Source organism: Nyctibius grandis, chromosome 19, assembly GCF_013368605.1.
Source record: "Nyctibius grandis isolate bNycGra1 chromosome 19, bNycGra1.pri, whole genome shotgun sequence".
NCBI lineage: Eukaryota > Metazoa > Chordata > Aves > Nyctibiiformes > Nyctibiidae > Nyctibius > Nyctibius grandis.
The window spans coordinates 1544585-1562274 of record NC_090676.1 but is presented as its reverse complement, the minus strand read 5'-3'; the positions used below and the strand labels follow the sequence as shown (position 1 = coordinate 1562274).

The 17690-nt window shown below is 48.1% G+C and overlaps 1 protein-coding gene across 7 annotated transcripts; it reads right to left on the bottom strand.

The window, feature by feature from the left end:
* Positions 1–736: 736 nt before the first annotated feature.
* On the bottom strand, positions 737–16941 carry TPD52L2 (TPD52 like 2). Of its 7 annotated transcripts, XM_068416412.1 has the most exons (9): positions 16845–16941; positions 16045–16190; positions 14788–14936; positions 13878–13937; positions 8438–8539; positions 4427–4453; positions 4025–4066; positions 2711–2759; positions 737–2497 (listed from the first exon to the last, which is right to left on the bottom strand). In XM_068416412.1, exons 1-9 carry the CDS (start codon positions 16861–16863, stop codon positions 2402–2404), a joined length of 690 nt encoding a protein of 229 aa, XP_068272513.1. In that variant the 5' UTR covers positions 16864–16941; the 3' UTR covers positions 737–2401. The 7 variants fall into 7 exon arrangements, with proteins under 7 accessions (XP_068272513.1, XP_068272514.1, XP_068272508.1 ...); XM_068416413.1 differs by lacking the exon at positions 13878–13937; XM_068416407.1 differs by lacking the exon at positions 4025–4066 and having other exon boundaries at positions 16845–16940.
* Between the last annotated feature and the right edge of the window lie 749 nt (positions 16942–17690).

Here is a 17690-nt window from a genome sequence, read left to right as displayed (position 1 = left end):
GCCCCGCTGGCCTGTGACCTCCCGGCACGGCTCTGACGGCCTTTCCCGTCTGCTGCCTCTGAGTCACATTTTAAAGAAATGAACGATGATGAAGCCCATTTGCCAACAGAGTCATCGCTGGTAATAACGCACCCGCACCCTCTCCTCACGCCAGCCCCGGCTTCCTCCAGCAGCTGCCGTGTCCCCGTCCCCAGCCCCGCTCCGGTACTGGTGCTCCGGGATGTGCGGGGAGAAACGAGCATCATCCCGGGAGGCGGCAGCACGGGGGGCACTGCCATGGGAAAAGCTGCTTGTCAGCTACGGCGTCCCCAGTCGATAACGTCTGCTCAGCGTGGACCATCCCCAAGACACAGGAGCGGTCAGAGAAGGCCCAGCAATGAGGAAAGAAAAGGAAAATCGTGGTAAAACCAGAGGAGCAGGAAAGAGGAGACGTGGTTTTGGTTGCTGGCTCTGTTGCCGCCCGCGGTGACCCCAACTCTGACGGGTCTCTGCTCCCCCTGCACCACGCTGTTTAAATCAGTGCCAGTGCTTCCCAGAGGCCGATTCCCTGAGGTATCACCGTAAATCCCATCCAGCACCACAGCAACCGCTTTTCCCCATTAGGAGTTTCTCCAGCCTCGGCCCCCACTGCCAAGGTTACCACCGCAGCTGCGGCCCCACGCCACGAGCAAGTTCATAACCCACACCCAAGAGCAGACTTCAGTATTGATAGACCAAGACAAGAACATTCACCCCCTTTTCTCCCAAAGGAATGCTTTATTGACAAGTTTCCTCACTATTTATTTATAAACAGTTCAATACCCAAGCTCCAGCAGTCCCCGTTTCACCGTCAGGCCCGTTTCAGTCAAACAAGGAGCGCCAGTCAATGACACTCTGCACTGCACCTCCTGCCCGGCACATCTGCCTTCCACTGTGTCATCCTGTGTCCCCAGGGCTGCAGAGGGAGCAGGGCTGGGGGAAATGGAGATTCATCAGCAGGTAAGGGTCAAAACTTGTTTCTCTAAAGAAGGGTGAGAGATGGTTCAGTCCCTCCAGGGTGATAAGCCACTAAAACTACCCAGATACGTACATAAGCAAGTCTAAAGACCTGAGTAAGTCCCGCTTTGCCTCTAAGGCACAGAATTGCTCGCTCTGGGTATTTCTATGTGCAGGCACCTTGCCTAGAATAAGATCAGGCCTCTAGAAGAAAACTCAGAATTTTGCAGCTCCTGAGCAATGAAGTTGGGCATCAGAAGAGCAGAACATCCAGCCCTTGGGGGAACTGGTCAAGCTCCGTGAATTTCTGCCAGTTTTGTAAACCAAGATTAGGGCTTTTGACTGACAAACCCATCCAGTCACCATCAGATGTACCCGATGGAGGAGCCCACAGAGAGCAGAGTCCCTCTGACACAGTGTCCGTAGTGCCAGGGACAGCTGTGGCCTCCTTCCTCTGGCCCTGTTGCTAGCAGCCTTCAGAAATTCCTCCTCCAAGAACAAAGGCATAAACAGAGAAGGGAGAAGCATGTTTCATACGCTCAAGAAATGGAGTGCATCAAATTTAACACAAGAACTGGCTTAGAAGCATGCTGCTACTGTATGATGCAAAACTCCAGTGCTCAACATCCAGCTTTAGAACCCTGACCGTCTTCTCTAGAGAAATCATAAACGAGTAAAGCGTAAACGGATGTAAGGCTTGCAATTCAGAGTCCAAGGGAGCATTTCCCTAATATGATGCCAAAGCTTCTTTTTTTTTATTTTAAGCTTTATTTCTTTAAAGTCCATTGCATTTAAAAATAAAGATTTTTAGTTTTGTTAAAGCTAAAGCATTAGTGTAACAACGAGGCAGCTGCTAAGTGAAGTTTCCCTTTTGGGAGCCCAGAAAAAAACCCAACTGTTCACCCCCTTTACCAGACAACTCCAACAAGAGCCAGAGAAAACAGTAACGGGAGAAGCCTGGGAGCTCACCAAGTAGCTGCGTGGCATGCCCTGAAAGGAAGATGTAGCCAGAAGCTGAAGCTAAGATGCCCATGCACTCAGCTTCTCCAGTAACTGCCCTCCTCACGCTGCTCCGGGCGATGCATCTGTTCCAAGTTATGTCAGACCAGGGAAAACTGTTTTTATCTCTACCAGTGGCATTTCTGAGCTACTTTAAGGAAACTCCATCTTACACGCTCTCCCAAAAGGACAGCGGTGATACATTTTATCTACAAACTTTAGTGTAAAATATTATTTGTGTACAAAACTTTGCATTCTCTTTATTTGACTTAGATCCAGCAGCAGTGTCTATGAATGAACGATGGATCTCTCCAGACTGGCTCTCAGCCCCTTCATGGATGAGGATGTTGGTGCCGTTGTGAAGATCTGGGAGGGAGGGGGCTCGCTCTTCCAGTTGAGCACAGCCATGCAAAGCCACATCACAGGTCTAGAAAGGAGTGTTGTCTTGTGGAGACTTGTCTCCAGCTCCCGAGGGGGAGTGCAGGCTGTCAATGCTATTTTCCCTGCTGCCCACCACTCTGGACTGAAAGGAGAGAAGAGAGTTAGCACAACAAGCAGCCAGCACTGAGAATACCAAGTCAACTCCCCCTTGTCAAGGTCACCTACTGTAGCACAGACCTCACATACCTGAGAGGCCATCTGCCTGGCTACTAGTCTACCAGAAAAACACTGCAGAAATCGAAGTTTCTGCATAAGACTTCACACGAATGTTTACAAGACAAAGAAGATTTGTTACCTTTATGGTCCCAACTCTATCTTCTAATGACTTGAAGGTTGCAGAGTTCCTTGAAGAAAGGAGAGGGGGGAAAAAAAAAAAAAAAAGAACAAGTCATGACAAGTTGGTTCTTAACCAAATCAAATCCCATAGCATGACTGGGCTCTCCAGCCATTCCCATGCAGTGGCAGCAGCACCTCAAACACATCCAGCTCGTCACAGCCTTAGGCACAAATCTCTCAGGCACCCCACACCCCACCACATAGAAACGCTGAAGGAAAACATTTATACCACATGCAGTCCTCTCAATGGCTCAAGGTAAAACGATGAGGGAAACAAGTCCCAGTTCACTAGGGAATCAACGCACGAGAAGTAGGGAAGAAACTAGCTCTTAGTTTTACAAGGCTTCCAACTAAAAGCATGCTGGTCTTAAATAATGGAAAGGAAAAGCTGAAAAGGGTTTAAAACAAAGGCTTCAGTTCCCCATGTTATATCCCGCGGGCAGGAAGGGGAAGGGCCATGGGCCTGTACCTACGGGCAGTTTTATTACTACAGGAGTGATCATTTGCATCAGGAAATGCTCATAAAAACCACAGTGTAATAAATTAATCAGAGGATTTCACATTTCTAGCAAAGAAAACCAGGTCAACTGTTTGACAACCTAACAAGGTTCTTTGCTGGAGAACGATTCCAGGGGAGTGCTCTGTGGGCAATTATTCATCCAGAGCTGCTCTCCCTGGGCTGGGCTGCGGGAGCACTGGGAGACGACTGCCTCATCTCTTGTTATTTTTGTTCCAAAGAATTGCTTTACATCTGCGCCCATAAAATAACCTCCAGCGATCTGGAACGAGTATGAACAGAGGAGGGCTTCTGTGGGCCTCGTCCAGCCCTGGCAGTCGTTTCTCCTGCAAGGAGCTCACCACCTAATGCAGCACAAGGGCACGCTGAGAAGGGCGCTGAGCTTCCAGGCTGGAGACAGAGGGTTCAGGTTAGGATTGAGCTCAGCATTAGCAATGGCCACGCCGTATGCTGTGAGAGGAGGACTGTAATCCCTGCCCTTCAGGGACCTCTGAACGCTGCGAATTTCAATTAGACTTTGGTACAGTTGCGACACTGTGATGAGTCCAAGAACAGCACAGGTGCTAATAACCATAAAAAGAGATTGTGTAAAAAAAAAACACTCTGCATTACTCAAACTGCAGGACACGGTTGCCCCATACTCCCTTCTGCTTAAGAGGGGAACCAGTAGTACAAGTCAGCACCAAAAACCCAGTAACGACGGAGTCAGCTCTCCCACCGACCCCGCTCAGGAGCCACAGCTCTTTGCTACGTTACCTCATGGCTGGCATACTTATCGAGTGGCGGATGGAGTAGCTGCTACTCGGAAGCATTTAGAATAAGGAAGAAAAAGTTAAATGACAATTTTAGACAGATACCACGCAAAGGCAGCGTGCCCCTGGTTGTTAAGCACTTACTGCCCACACACAGGCGGCTGCGGACAACCGAAGCGGTAAGCACCAGCCCTCTCTCCCCTTATTTAACAGCCACAGCTCAGAACTTAGTTTTCCAGACACAGGACAGTAAACACGAGTATTTAACTGCAACTGTGACACAAAAGTCAGTTACAGGGCATTGGTTTGTGGTAGGTTTCTCAATCTGTGTCAAAAGTGTGGGCTTCCCCTTTAACGCCTGGCACAGAAACAAACGCTCTTTTAGTAGCCTTGAAGAGTATCTTACCTAAAGGAATGCGAGAAGGGGTGAGCCCTGGGAGAAGCCACGGGCAGCAGAGAGAGAAGGGAAGCAACAGTGAGACACTTGTGCAGATCTAAACAGTAAATGCAGGGCAGCTAAGCAGGGACACGGTCATGGGACAGCAAAGCCAACCACCCAGGAGGAAGCCTCTCAACGTGAATTGCAGAAGCAAGCAAAAAACAATTGCTTTTCATTAACTCGAATAAGCCAAGCTAAGAGGTTTTCCAGAGGACACTAACAGCACCTACAGCAACTTAGAGGCAGGGTGCTGGGGAGGGAAAGGGGTGGGTGTGCAACAACAACAAAAAACCAAAACATTTTACCTACCCCTTTCCATTGCTTTCATGTGATTATTTTTTTTTTTTAGAGCATGTTTTCCTAAACTGAGAGTTTTACCAAGCGTGAGCTAATTTGGTAAAGATGCCTCCGTGCCCCATTTCCCCCCGTGATCTCTCATACAGAGACAGCACTGCCAGGATTTCTGGTTGAGAACTTCTGTAACAGGAACCTGCAACGGATACCTGCACGTTATCTTGCCAAGCCTGCAGCTCTCAAAGTTCCAGCTCAGAGAACAAACACGTCTCAGCCATAATAAAGATAAGAGGAGCTGGATAAAAGGTATCATGTTTACCCCACAACTTGGTTGCCTGTTTTTAGGTTTCAAGGCGAACTATTCCCCACTAGGTTACCAGATTCCCACATGTGATTTTGCAATGCAGGAGCATCTCGGGAGTCTGAAACAACAGACCGAGGTTTCCTACCTCTACTAATAAGATTACCAGGATGCTCTAAAGGGGCTTCTCCTACCAGAAGCAATGTTTTATTCTGCTTAAATATAATTCTTTTCTGTGCAGCAGGAAGCAGTCATGGCAAGTTGGATCTGAAGTACTTGGCAAGGAGTACAAGGGCTTTTCCTTACAGCCAGAGCGAAGACGTTAGGCTTTGTGGTTTCATTTTGCCATGCATCCAAGTCACCTCTTTGGCAGGGTAGACTCCTTGAAATGCTGTCTTTGCATGGGAAATAAATTAACTTTCTACTTACTCTTGCTTAAAGGAGAACACAGGTAACATGTCCATGCACTGTGCTACTCTGTATGCAATACCACAAGCGCTGGTTCGTTTGTTCAGTACCTTGGCCTGGACCTGGCAGTAACCCTTTTCCTCCTTTCATAAGGGTGTAAAGTTTACATAAATTCAGGAATTTGCAGGCACCTTTGGGGCTCGGGCTAACATTTCATAATGAATTTGCCTGTAGTATTACATACAGCAGCAAACTTCATCAGACAACATGAAGTGTACTGGGGGATACAAACCCACGGAGCAAGCTATGATCAACAAAAAGAAAACACTCTCAATTCTGCAGTTCACTGGGATCAGTAAAATGCAGGAACCGAACATCTAAAAGCCAATTTACTTTTTAACTGTAAGTGGAGATAACAGAAAAAGCCGAATTGGCCAAGATTTGAAAAAATCCCACCCACTAATTAAGCTACATTTTCTCCCCTCAAGGCAAGCTAATAGAGCTACAGCATTAATAATGTTAGCACACAGTTACCGCACTAACTTCACAATGTCTCCTTCACAATCCACACCTAGAACAATTATTTTGACCTGAATACAGCAACCCTACAAGATTTAACCCAGGGACACATTATTTCAGAGCATTTTGGTCCGAGCATTTTAATGGCGTTACGGCTACGCCTGGGCGTCGGAGGCGTTTGTGCCTTCCTTGCATTTATCAACCGGTGAAGGCTGACTAAACAAGGAAATCCCTTCTGTTATCTCAACACTTCCAGGGATGGAAAATAAACCTGCTTTACAAGTGAATTTGTAGTGTAAGAGGAAAAAAAGAAAGTACAGTAACGGAGGGCGCAGTGTAGGCTCCAACGCCTGTACCAGAGATTCTCTGGGAACAGAGATCATCCCCACTCGGTCAGAGAAGTGATCACAACAACATAACAGGCTTCACTCCTCCTCAGCTCTGATCACGTATCAGAACACCATTCAGTTTCACCTGGCAAGGGTAGAAAGTGGGACAGTTCCCACAGAAGCTTATGCTCAGAGTTAAACCTTATTCAGAATCAGAGATATCGAGACTTGAATGCAGCACAGCAGACAGAAGTCTGTTTGTAGACACACAGAAAAACTGAAAGTCTTAAAAAAAAAATCATTACTGTGTTCCTCCACAGGGCCACATGTACAAAGCAAATCCTGCTGAAATAACTCTGTCAGGGATGCCCCAGTTATAAGACAGAAGCTGCCTCTATTTCGTAATACATCACCCAAGGTATCAGCTATAAAAAGGTGATTAACGCTGAGCAATACCAGCAATACCATTGCTGCAAAGGTCTGACTTGTTTGTTGGCCAGCTGCCCACACAGCCAGTTGTCACTATGACTATGTCAGGCCAGCTCTGTCACCAGGAGTAACAGGCACACTCTTCACCTGGCCAGGCATCCCCTCTCTCCATCATCTGCTCCTGGGATGGCACAAACATTGCTGCAGCTGCATGGTGAGCTGGATTCTCCCAACCAAAAGACAACAGGCAGGACCACGCCTGTCAAAACTGCTCCTTCTGGTGGCAACACTGGTTCAGGAGGTCCCCATTTGGTCCGAAAAGCACAGCTCCCATCCCTTTGCCACAACAGCCTGACCAGACTGCAGAAGTCAGGCACCAAATTTACTTCACTTAGCAGTTTAGCAAAATGTGTTACCACCACATCTTGTGCCAGTATCCGTAACCTACTGTGATTACATCTAAATCTCTTCTTCCAGTAGACTAGGTAGCTTCCAGGAAAGAGCAGTTAAAACTTGAATACCGGAAAGGGTAGGAAGGGTAGGAAGCCAGCTAGTCCTCTGCCAAATTCAGAGAAGTGAGCTACTGAAAACACCAAAAATTACCCTCCAGGAACACAGTAAATAACTCACTGAGGACAGAACTAGAATAAATCAGTACTACGTGATCAGAGGCCAACAAGTTCTTACCACTTGGATACTCCCAGCCACAGTGGAATAGGAAATTCCCTACAAAGAACAACAGCTACCCATTCAATCCAAGGTCTGATACATCACGTTAAATACAAGCTCTCAGAATACTTCCTCAGTAACCTAGAGAGGTTGTATGTTCAGAATCAGCTCTCAATTCCAAGAAAAACATCATCAAGGTATTCTGCATGAAAAACTTGGACATCACCATTAATGGGGACGCAATCTTTGGCTTAAATTTCTGAAGATCAGGTAAATCACCAGTTCTAACCTTGAACTTTGTACAGCTGAGAAACTCACAGAGCAAGAACCTCTGCCAGCAACCAAGGGAACCAGCCCTCCACTTCCCAGTTCAGAGAGGTTTAAATTTGCAATTACTTCAGTGGTCACCTGCTTAAGGAATCTGGATAACCACCAACCACAAGAAGTAGTTTTTAATGTTGTCATGATCTTCTGAATCAATTCGTATCTTCCCATCAACATGACACAACTGTGCCTGGAAGGCATAGTGCCCTTCTCCATGGAAAGCTGACACGCAGGGCTTGAAACTGCATGAAATGCAGCATACAGACTTTGCCCCATTTTACAGCATGACAGAGCACAGGAGTGATGACCCCTTTCTAATCCTGAGAGAGAAAACACACCTCCATAATCCAGTAACAAATGGAAAAGGTAAACTGTAATACTAGTTTCTGACATAGGATGTAAAAGCAGCAGTGAAATGATATGACAGCGAAAGAGGGAAGGCTGCTAAAAACGTTCTGTCGGTGCTCCCAAGCCAAATCAAACTTAAATGCCTTAGAACAGGTTTCATCCCATCAACAAGTCTTTAATAAGTGTTTTGTCTGCCCTAAACTATGATGTACAGGGCCACACAGAAGAAGGTAGCCCATAAACAGCAATGTGCTGCCAACTACACAGAAAAATGGGAAAAAGCCTAGTTATTGTCTAAAGTCTCGTTACTGTTTGAAACCAAGATGAAAGCACCAGAGTGCAAAAGAGAAATCTTACCTCATGTCACCAAGTTTCCTGCTGATAACAGAACCTACATTGGAAAGGGCTGCTGAAGTCTTCTGTCCTGCCTGGGAAAGGGTTTCTTGGGTCTTCTTATAACTAAATAGAAAAAAAACATCATAAATTGAACTAACAGGTAGGATCTGAAAGCAAGAAGCATCTCCCGCCCCCCATTTTGAAAAAGGAACCCATATTAAAGGAAAGAAGCTAGGTTACTGAGCTGCACTGACTCCACTGAAAGAACTCCTTCCAATCTTGCATATATTCAAAGACTGGAAGTTTTAAGAAGGCAGCAAGTGTAAGAGTAACCTTTCAATACACTCACTTTACCACTTGGACCATACGTTCTTAAATCTGACAAACATTTGAGGGAAAAAAAAACCACAACCCAATTTTCCATGTGGAAACTCTAACACCATGACATCGTATCCTATTTGCTCTACAATTATCTTCTGGTCTCCTTGAAAAAAATAGGTCTACGAACCTATTCCCTAATATACTTGCAGCCTTGAAGAAGTTATAGCGTTTGTTGTAGTGTTAGGTTATGGGGGAAAGAGGCAAGACTAACATCACTGTACAGAAAAGAAATGGAGGAATCGGCATTATCTCTACAACTTGCAGTTTAGAAATAAATTGGTAGAGAAGTTTCCTATCAGTTACCATTAACCACAACACATAAGAAGTCTGACAGCTTGTATTTATCAGCTGATTACATTTGAGATTATACCAGAGCTGGAGCAGACAGTTTCCTTGAGATGTGACTAATCTCAGGAACAATGACTCTTTGAGCCACTTTCATTAACTCATCCTCTCTAAGCTATTCCACTGTTGGTGATTAACATCTAGATTTATGGCATTCTCCAAATTATATTAAAAAAAAAAAGACTCAGGCTGGAAAATAAGTTCAACAATTTAAGCCAAGTTTTCTTATTCCAAATATTTCAGCTTGAGATTACTTTTTTGCCTGACGAGGATATTTAGGAGAAGGGCCTCGGGAACAGCCTGACGTTCTCTCTTGTGCCTCAGCTCCCCAGGCCAGAAGCAGACTTACGTACATCCCATTCTCTCCAGAGAGAAGTGTGGGACACAGCACCACAGCACCTGAACTGGATTCCAGCAATACCAATCACAACGTGTTGGTTTGTTGGGGGTTTTTTTGTTTGTTTAAGGCCACAGCCAAGTATTTCTGAATCAAGAATGTACACGAGACTTACGCAGAACAGGACAAAACCGCCTCAGCTTTGAAGCCTAGGGCCAAAGCTGCTTTGGAAGAGGAGGATCTCAGTCCCTGCCTTCAGCAGTCAGGCTCCTCCCTGGCTGACTGAGTCCTGTCATGGGATTTGATTCACAGCTGCCTCACAGAAACATCGAAGACCTCGTGCTCACTGAAGGACGTTGCGCTGACTCTGCATCTGCTTCGCACTCAGCTCTTGGTGATCAGCGTTGAGCACCAGAGCAGCGATGAGAGGAACGGTTTACAGACTCAAATGATGCCATCACGCCTTGTACACACTGCAAACCCCCAGGTATTATGTCTGGCTCCAGCAGATAAAGGCAAGAGATTTTTCCAACTGTGTTTTCCACACTGGACAGCAGTGTTCTTAAGATAACTGAAGCTCTAGCACTCAAGTGCTGCTCCTGCTGCCTGAGTGTGCTCCTTCCTGATGCCAGAACAACTGTTTGTGCTGACACAGGGGTCTAGATCAAGGAAACGATCCAGCTGAAATATAAACTTGGAAGAACAAAAGAGACAGCAGCAGCCAGCTCAGATCCCCAGCACAGTCCTGCATCCACAGCTCACACGCGCACACCTCCACGGCTGCAACACAGGAGGCAGAGCTGGGAAAGTGCAGCTGAGATGAGAAGTTCTTTAACCCAGAACTGCCATCAGACACACATGTGGAATTGCATCTGTGACAACCAGGGATCAAGTTATACAAGATTTTAATGCAATTTATCTGTGCCCAGCCCTGACCCAGAAGTTGCAACCACTCTCCTGCAAGTGACATGGCCAGGTCTACCATGACTTTAAATTCACACTCACTTTCTTTGCCTAGCACCAGTACAAAGCACAACAGAATAATCCAAATCTGGGATTAATAAATATGAGCTCTGATTAATACCTTGCTCTACTAGCAGGCAATTTGCTACAGCAGGAGCTGCAGAAATGACCCCTGCCCTGTGGTGCTCATCCTGTGGCATTCAATCATTTCATTGCACCCCTCTCCTATACCTCCTGACAGGGAGGAGCCAGACCCGCACCCTCAAATCCTCCTTTATCCATTAATACCAGCTTCCTCTCACTTGCTCTCATCCAGCAATCACCATTGTGCTGTCTGGCTAAGTACAGAAACCATCTAAGTCATCTTGTGTCGAGGTTACAGTGAAACTGGAGTTAGGGACAGACTGGGCTGATTTCTGTCCTCTCTATATAGTGTTTGCAGAGGGCAAGTCCGTGGCCAGGAATGGCCACTACCAGGAAATTCAGCAGCGCACAAAAGCACCATCAGGGCACCCAGTCAGGATGCTTGTTAGTTATAATGCAGAGAAGCTCAAGACAGGGAAGAGGATGCGTTTGTGTAACAAACCCACAACATAATTTACATAAATAAAACCTCATCCTTGGATTTCTTGAACTTGACTCCTCGCATTTACTGAGCTTTAGACAAAGGAAGTAGAAATTCTGTTTTTCTGAAACGTTGCTGGCATCTTGCTTTTTTAATCAGCATCTACCTTGCTAGCATGAATTGTCATTCTGCCTAGTGCCAAAGCAAGCTGGAAAACTAGCGTGCCACAGCTATTCAGGCCTTAAGTGCTCCACAAAAGCACGCTTCCGCCACATTTCTGGCGCTTATTAAGTACAAGGAAACAGATATAACGAGAAGTTTTCTGTTCTAGCAGGCACGCCCAGGGAGGAACGCTGATTAAACACCGCTGGAGCCAGTCCCACTGTCAGCAAGCATAAAACCCAAGGTCGTTCTATTTAGCAAGTGGAATAGTGACAATTCACATCATCTTAACCTAGAAAACACACGTGGAGCATTGAAAGTAAAATCTGCACGCTTTAAAGGTTTTTCTGATCTACTTTTTATCGCTGCTCATCTTTCACCCGTCTTACAAAGAAAACCTTCTATTCACACACACTGCCAGGAACAAGGCAGCTCAAAGGACTGAATTTCATACCCACTCCAGAGAAGAGGAAAGGCTGGCTGACCTAAGACTCACCTTACCATGGTTTAAATCAGCTCAGGAAACCATGACCTGCCTGCCTGCTCCCACCACATCCCTGTAAAGGATTCCCCTACATACTGTGGGAAAGATGCAGCAAGAAGGACAAAGGCCAACTGCCATAATAAGCTTCTATAATTTAGTCCAGATGAGAACTTAATTCCAGGCATTTAATAAAAACACGGCTAAGAGACCTTTGCAGCCAACAACTGGAGTGTTAACAGCTGTGAGGTTTAAGCTGTGCAAGTCCATTTGGGGCCCCAACATGACCAAGCCGCTGCCTTGGACACTACAGCTCTATCTGTTCTCATCAGGTACCACGGCACAAAGCAAAGCTCCTGCTCCCTGTGGAGCATGTTGAGGGTAAGAAGAAGAGGTGAGTCTGGCTATTCCACAGCTTGTCAGCTGAAGGTATACTGTGTGGCACACAGGACTCAGCTACCCAGTGGCTTCAGCCAGTTTTCCTCTGAGAGAGGCAGGCATCTGAAGAGTATCACTTGGACCACAATGAAATCATTCAAATACTGACCTAGGAAATGCTCCCTCTCCCAGAAGAGGCATTTATTGGGTTAAAAAAGCGAAAGCTAGAAAAGAGAAACGTTTAAATAGATCTAGTCAAAGCAGAGGACTGTGAGCAGGGGCACAGAACATTAGTGGCAGCAAACTGTCACGAAAGCATTTGTTAATGCTGATGGTTAAAGACACTCACGCTTCTGATTGAGTTAATTTTTCATTCCAGTCCTCCAGTGTGGTGCTGGCTGAAAGATATCTACAAACACAATGGAGGTTAGATACGGTGCCAAGATTCAGGACAGATGCTTCTTTTGACACTTTCCACATTATTAGCGTCTCTTTGCACTTGTGGTATAACAGGTTTTATTTCTGTCAGAAGGAAAAGAGCTGCTGTTTGAGAGGCAGGAAGACACCTAAGCCCCAGTTTCTTCCTTATTTAAGCACATTCAAATGCTGAGCACAAGGAAACAAAGCCTGCAGTTCAGAAGGTGTCAGGAATTGAAAGATTCTGCATCTTCTGCTCCCTTCCTGCATACTGTGTGGCGGCTATATACTAAAAGCACAGAGCAGTTACGTTTTACCAATATAGCATGATCTGGAAAACCGTTAAACTTCGTTTCATTTTCTAATCTTTACAAATCATGTTTGCCTACATACAAAACAGCACCTGAGGGGCTGTGAGAATTAACACTGGAGGTACAGAACAAACACTAGTACTACAGAAAGGGTCTGCAATCAGCTCAGACAACACGCAGAGGCGCTCAGAGGTGACACATCGCAGGCAGCTCACGTCACTCACAAGCGTAACTCTCCCCAATTAGACCAGTGCCATCTCGCCTACTGATGGGATGCTCCCAATCCACACTTTCCTCTTAACTAATTAATCATCTCCTTCAACACAAGATGTAGAAGGGAGAGAATCTTCAGTACAGCAAACATTCAGTGTCTCCCTTACGTTCAGCTATGCAGCAGGAATTAAAATGATTCATGTCTAATACAAATGGAGATCTAATATAATTAAATAATATATTCTAGAGACAAAAATGGCCAGATGCTCTTTGTCCACATTTGCCACTTGCTTGAATATACTGCAAAGGCTAAAATTCCTGGCTTTCTAGTGTTGACATCATCACAAAGGTCCACGTACATCAGTGCAGAAGAGCCACTGCGGGGCAGCTTTCAAAAGCTAATAAACATATTTGCATCTGCACAGCCCCTATTTCCAGCTACAGGTAAATGCCGTCAGGCATCTGCTCTCCCCTGTGGCCACACAGAAAGGCAACAATCAAACTGATTCCTACCACATGTGATGATGAGAAGAGAAATAGTTTCACAGCAAAGATAGAGGCTCACTAATCAGACATCTGATTACAACAGACTAACCTACCAATGACCAGCTAAAAGGAAATCTTGGTTGATTTTCTGCCTTTTTTTTTTATAAAATGTGGTCTGGTAACTGATTGGAATTTTTCTTCTGCAATAGCAAGACCATGAGATGATAGCAGTAACATTTACTCATCTCCTCTGCAACTGAGGGATGCTTATAGCTGGAAGCCAGGCACACTGCTAATAACAGTCCCACTTCACCATGCCTCCAGCTCCCAGTCAGCCCCTGATGCCCAGGAGAACAAGTAGCAGCACAAATCAGGGAACACAGCGAGGAGCAAGGTGTTGCTGAGGAGCCCGAGGCACTCACAAGTCAGACTGTGTCACTTTGTCATTCCACTCTCCAAGTTTCTCAGATGTTTTCACATAACTAGAAACAGAAAGTGTTAATGAATATAACTTGAATATTCATTTTTTAGAAGACAATGACACAGATTTCAGTTACAAAGGAATAACAGAAATGGGGCAGGGGTGTAGGAGGGATGACAAGGAAAAAGGGAAAGAATAAACAGCCAGATGAACAGCCCCACGACCTGCTCTGCAGTAGCACTGTCAGTAACTCCAAATTCCAGTTAAGTTACACGAGACCTTTTAGACTGGACAACATCTCTACAGGTACTGAGAGCCCTTTACATCCAGGCACAACTGCTGGGTCACACTTACCTCTGTGGCTCTCCTTTTGGCACTGCAGTGACCGTGCCCTTAACGGCTGTTCAGGAACAGTCAAATTTCAGATCTCCTTCAGGCAGAGATGACTATGTGTAATGCACACTAATATCACAGATTTTTTTCCTTGGAAGTGCAGGCTTTTTAATTCAAGCTGGGTGACTCAGGAAATAGCTTCTGAACCAGCACTATGCAGTAGAGCTTTGAAACTTATTGCACTTCTCTTTGAGCCCGAGTTCAGCACAAGGTGGCAGCTGCCTGCGTCTCAAAGAATGGGCAGAAATGGGCCAACTGAACCATTCAGCAGCAATCTAGATCTCTAACATCATGAGAAAGAGCATCCAGCAACAATTTATCCTATCCCAATCACGGATAGGAAAGTTCTGTTTACACTGACACATAAGAGCAATGAATTTTTTTTTAAGTGCCTTTTATTCTACATACCCACCAGAGCAAAAGCCTCCGGCCACTTGGCAGAGCCCTGGAATATGCTGCTGGGAAATAATTACTAGAGAGTCATATTGAAATAAACGTGCATCACAAGCAACACTTACGCGTTGGAGACTTGGACGTCGTGCCAGCTTTTAGACAGGTTTTGCTTTAACCCATCCAAGGGAGTCAAACCCAGCTTCCTCTTCAGCTCGCCACAGTGCCTCTCTTTAGCAGCCAGAACTTGCCGGAGAGTACCAATTTCTTCCTCAACCTTAGAGAGAGGCAGAGGTTTGTCTTAAATCACAGTTCAGTAAAATTCTGAAAATTAAGCCAACTTTCTGCCTCCCTCAAAACGAGCAAGATTTCATTAACATGGATTTAAAGAATTGGTAGGAACGTCAGGTACACACAGAACAATTCAACTGAACATCAACGGCGCTGGAATGGGAGGTCTACAGAGCAGACTTCAACTGGGAAAAAAACATCTATACAAGTCACTGTACTGGCGACTTAATGGCACCAAGATTAACAGAACTCATTCCTAGCATTGTAATTTCAACAGTAGATAGAAACTTTAGTTAATAAGGTTTGGCAGCTGATTTTTATCTTATGATTCTTTTCCTCTGATGTCATCAAAGCAAAGAGTTTTTCCTCAGAGATCTTTCTTACAACATTTTCAAAGTACTCCAGAGTTGTTTCCAGGCAGAGAGGGTTCATTTCTACTTTAACTGCAGCTCACCAAGATCTGCGCAACCACCCAGAGCAGCAAAGTCCTCCCTTGCTAAAACTTGCAAGTTAAAGAATCATGAGATTCTCAAAAGAAAGGACTACAGGAGGACAGCTGCAATTCTCTTCAGCTACATTTCAGACAGAAATTATAAACTGACCTTTAAACCCCAAAAGGTGCCCAAAATTTAGGATATTACATTACAAAGTTTCAGCTCTTCAAGAGCATACAGGCACTAAAAATAGTTGCCTATAAAGTGCAATAAATATTTAAGAGAAAAAGGTAGAAAAAGAAAGCGTAAGTGCTCCATTGTTTCAGCTTCCTAAGGAAAAATGAGTTTCTTTTGCATACCACTTGCCTGAAGTGCTTTCTTGCTTCAAATGGAGCTAAAGCCTAGATTAAGCTCACAGCATCAAAAGCCACTTATTTCCTTAGAGCTCTAAAGTCGTTCTGGGAAAGAGCACGTAACATACCGCAGCGTTTGAAGTATTTGCCAGCTTTGTGCATTTTAACAATTAGCTGAGAGATCCAAAGGTAATACCAGTGCAAAATTAAAAAAGAAAAAACACAACTCAAGTCCTGCTCCTGTGGCTCCTGCTTGTTCCTTCCCAGCAGGACACAACCGCGGCCCCGCTGACAAACACCCCGTTACCTTGGCCAGCTCGGCTCTCAACTCCTCCTCTTCAGCAAGAGTCAGGCCCTCGGGCGCGCAGGTCCTGGCCGCAGCCGCGCTATCCACGGGAACATCTGTCATGGCCCCCGAGAGCAGCCCTTTGTTGGGAGAGTTAAGGTTGATATCTGCCACAGACAAGGAGCAGAGGGCAGGCGGAGTGAGCAGCCAGCAAGCCGAGCGCGTCATGCAAACCTGGGCCGGCGGAGGGGAGAGGGGACGGCAGGGGCAGGCGGAAAGGGGAAGAGAAACCGGCGGTGGAGTTTCCTCCGTGAGCATCTGTGGGAAGGGACCGGAGCACCGGGCGCTGCTCCGCGGAAAGGGGTCCTCTGCCCAGCACCAGCTGCCGAACACCCGCGAGGGGGGACACACGACCCCCGGGGAGCGGAGCGAGGCGGGGGCGGGGGGGGACGACCCCCAGGGAGTAGGGTGAGGTGGGGGGGGGGACACGATCCCCGGGGAGCGGGGTGAGGTGGGGGGGGGACACGATCCCCGGGGAGTGGGGTAAGGCGGGGGGGGGGGACACGACCCCCGGGGAGCGGAGTGAGGCGGGGGGGAACGACGACGACGAGCCGCCAGTGCCCCCCACGGGGCCCTGGAACCGCATCCCCCGCAGGGGCCCACCCGCCCGGCAGCCCCCAGGGCCACCTCTCCCCTCCCGGCAGCCCCCCCCCCCCTGCCCGGGCCGTCTCCCCCCTCACGGCCGCCCCGTCCCCAAGCCCCCCCGCCCCAACGCGACCGGAGGCGCGGGCCCGTCCCCGGGGGTCGCAGCACAGCCCTACCCTGGCTCGCGCTCTCCATGGCGGCGCCCCGGGCCCGTCCAGCCACCGCCCCCCCTGTGACGCAATCAGCGCCGCGCCGCCCGCTTCCGGGGAGGGTCGCGGGGACAATACGTCACCCGCCGCGTCGCCCCGGCGACGGCGCTACGTTCCGCCCCCCTCCCCTTCCACCCCGCCACCGGAAACGGCGGCTGGGCGGGGGTGACGTCATGGGGCGGGGTGACGTCATGGGTGTGGGTGACGTCATGGGGCGGGCGCTCCGCTCCGCCCGGGGTCCGCGGGGCCGGGCGGGGCCGGCGGTGCGGTGCGCCGGGCCGGAGGGAAGGGGGCAGCACCCGCACGGGCCTCCCGGGCCCGGCCCCGCCGCCCCAGCCCCGGCCAGTCCCGGCCTGCGGCACCGGGCGGCGCCGGGCAGAGCCGGCCCCTCAGGGCCCGGGCGGCTCCGGGCGCCCCCGCCCTGGCAAGCCCCGCTCCCGGGCTCCACGCCCCGGCCCTTGTCACCCGGCCCGGGCAGGGGCCCGGCTGCAGGCCGGTGCTGGCGGCCTTCTCCCCCCGACTTCATTAATTAACCCTGCTAATTCCCCCCGGCATTGAACCCACGCCGCCCACCCATCAGCCTCCGCAGGGTTTGGGGCTGATCGGAAGGTGGCTGCGGTGCCCCGGGCCTGCCCCAGCACCCCCAGCCCGCCCCGGGTGCGCAGGGACGGGGCTGTGCCCGCTTCCAGATGTGCCTCAAAAAGCAGCTGTTTAGGGGGTGCCCACCTGCAGCTGGCAGCAGCCGCCCTGAAAGGGGGAAGCGGTGGCAGGAGAGGAGGGTTTCGTCCTTCCCTGCCATGGGCCCGCAGAGCT

Excerpts from the sequence above, each read along its gene's own strand:
- TPD52L2 (XM_068416412.1), bottom strand. Across the intron at positions 13,938-14,787 it reads GACGTCCAAGTCTCCAACGC|TTATGTGAAAACATCTGAGA; the intron begins GTAAGTGTTGCT and ends TTCTGTTTCTAG. Across the intron at positions 4,454-8,437 it reads AGGAAACTTGGTGACATGAG|GGCTCACCCCTTCTCGCATT; the intron begins GTAAGATTTCTC and ends GGCTTCTCCCAG.